This window comes from Pundamilia nyererei, unplaced genomic scaffold (assembly GCF_000239375.1).
Source record: "Pundamilia nyererei isolate P.nyererei 1_Seehausen unplaced genomic scaffold, PunNye1.0 scaffold00004, whole genome shotgun sequence".
NCBI lineage: Eukaryota > Metazoa > Chordata > Actinopteri > Cichliformes > Cichlidae > Pundamilia > Pundamilia nyererei.
Window position 1 is genome coordinate 6,254,976 of NW_005187405.1, and position 2,105 is coordinate 6,257,080.

General features: G+C 35.1%; 1 protein-coding gene across 1 annotated transcript in view; it reads left to right on the plus strand.

The window, feature by feature from the left end:
- LOC102196854 (histone-lysine N-methyltransferase 2C) overlaps positions 1 to 1,813 on the plus strand; it is an 85,097-nt gene extending 83,284 nt beyond the window's left edge. Inside the window, exon 60 of the mRNA XM_013911579.1 lies at positions 83 to 1,813. Coding sequence (XP_013767033.1) covers positions 83 to 175 — 93 coding nt within the window. The 3' untranslated portion in view covers positions 176 to 1,813. The remainder of the gene's footprint in view (positions 1 to 82) is intronic.
- The last annotated feature ends 292 nt before the right edge of the window (positions 1,814 to 2,105 follow it).

Here is a 2,105-nt window from a genome sequence, read left to right on the forward strand (position 1 = left end):
GTTCGTTTGCATGCATATGTGGGTGTAAACGGTGCAGTTGTGATATAGCCATGGGTGTTTCTCCCGTGTTTGTTTTCTGCAGCTGTGTTTCAACTACCAGTTTGACAGCTTTGAGGGCCAGCACAAGATTGCTTGCCACTGTGGAGCTCCTGAATGCAGGAAGTGGATTAACTGAGCAAAATGGAAACGACGAACCCAAACGCATTCCTTGCCATAGCGTGTGGAGGATGCTGTGATCTCTGCACAGAATAAATAAGAGACTTCACACTAAAGTCATTTTACGAATGAGCAGAAGGCCTGAGCCCTTGGAGAAATAAATGAATCGGTGTTGGTTCGTCAACAACGTGGAATTAAAAATAGGCGGCGGAAGGGAAATATAACACAGTAGCAGGAAATGACTCGTGCCATATGTGAGGGGCTCTGTCGACGCCTCCGTCTGTATGTATCCGTGTGTTTGTTTGGTGTACATGGGGTGCGGAATCCACCAGCGAATGAGAAAGCACTGTGTGGGGTGCGGCCTTATTGCTTACTAAGGGCAGGCCCTTTTGTTCATACTGTTAATGTATACCGTTTGACTAAATGTAGACATCACTGAATGAGGAATGTACAGCAATGAATACCGCGAAGGGAATATTAACTTGCACTAAAAATAAAAAAATAAACAAAAAAAACCCATACACACACCCACACACACACACACAAGCTTTTAAATACTTGATTCCATGAGTCAGTTTTATCATAGGTCTCTGTCATGTGATTTGTGTGGAATTCGAGAGGTTTTGTATTTATTACTGAGTGAATGAATTTTATTCTCAAAATGAGATCGAGTTAAAAGAAGGCTAGATTGCTATTGTTTTTGAAGATTGAAGAAGACATGCTGTTACTTTTGTATAAATGTACATAAAAAAAACCAACAAAAAAACTATAGGAATAACCGACCAAATACTACCTTAACCTTCTCGATGTTTGGGTGTTTTTAAAAATTGTTTTTGTTCTGTTTGTCATTGAAATTTATTTAAGATGGACGTTATTTCAGTTTGAGAGTATATATTATGATTATTCTGTACAGAATTTGTAATATAACCACAATAATTCACAAAGTATTTTTGTTGTATTAAAAGTACGGTATTGTAGCGTAGTGTTTTGTGACTTACACTTACTTTGACCACTCTCAAAAAAAAAAAAGAAATATTTTTGTTGACTAATGTAACAAGTAATCGGTTACAGAATCAAAAAAAAGACTCTTCAGATAGTAAAAGATCATTGTGATCTGTTTGCTGTTAATCAGGTTTGATTTTAAAGAACTGTGAATTAGGTTTTAAAACCCAAAAAAACTGCTTTTTAACTTTTTATCACAAATGGAAACAGCAACATGTGTTAACCTGTTTTTTTGTTGTTGTTGTTTTTTAAACGTTACTTTTAACACAAATAAGGTGCGAACGTCTAATAATGTTGTTACTTAGACGAACCACTGCGCGACAGAAAGAATTCTATGGAGAACTATAGGTTGTTCTGCCTTTTGTTTTTGTTTCGTTTTTTGGAAAGAGATGGCATCCTGCTTATAATCAGAAATATTTCTTATACTGACACTTCACAAGTCACATGCTAGAAGCAGAGGAGTTTTTGCGTGCACAATTTCAAGTTGACTGTAAAATTTTGGAGACAGTCTTAGAACTTGTAATGTATATGGCATGTATTTTTTTAACTTTCCGAAGACTCAATTGTATATATTTTTCTCAATGAATGGTTGTAACAAAATTGTTTCTTGGATATTTTTTCTTCTCTTGTACGATACATCATCCTGCCAGTGTGTTTGTGCTACATTTTCTTGGTCGTGTAAAGTAGTCATTTCTTTTCTTTTTGTTTTTCTTTTGTTCCTTTTCTTTTTCGTTTCTTTTTTTTTTTGTTTCTTTCTCTTTTTTTGAATTGCCTTTTGAAGTGTACAGAGTATGAGGTTTGGAGTTTGTGGAATTGAATTTAGAAACATTTACAAAAATAAACTATTTTACATGTTAGCAATTTGTTTGTGTTTTCAATGATTGCACTTTCTTTTCTTTTAATTAAAGCTGGGAAAAGGAATTAGTTGCATGTTGCTAGCACCGAGT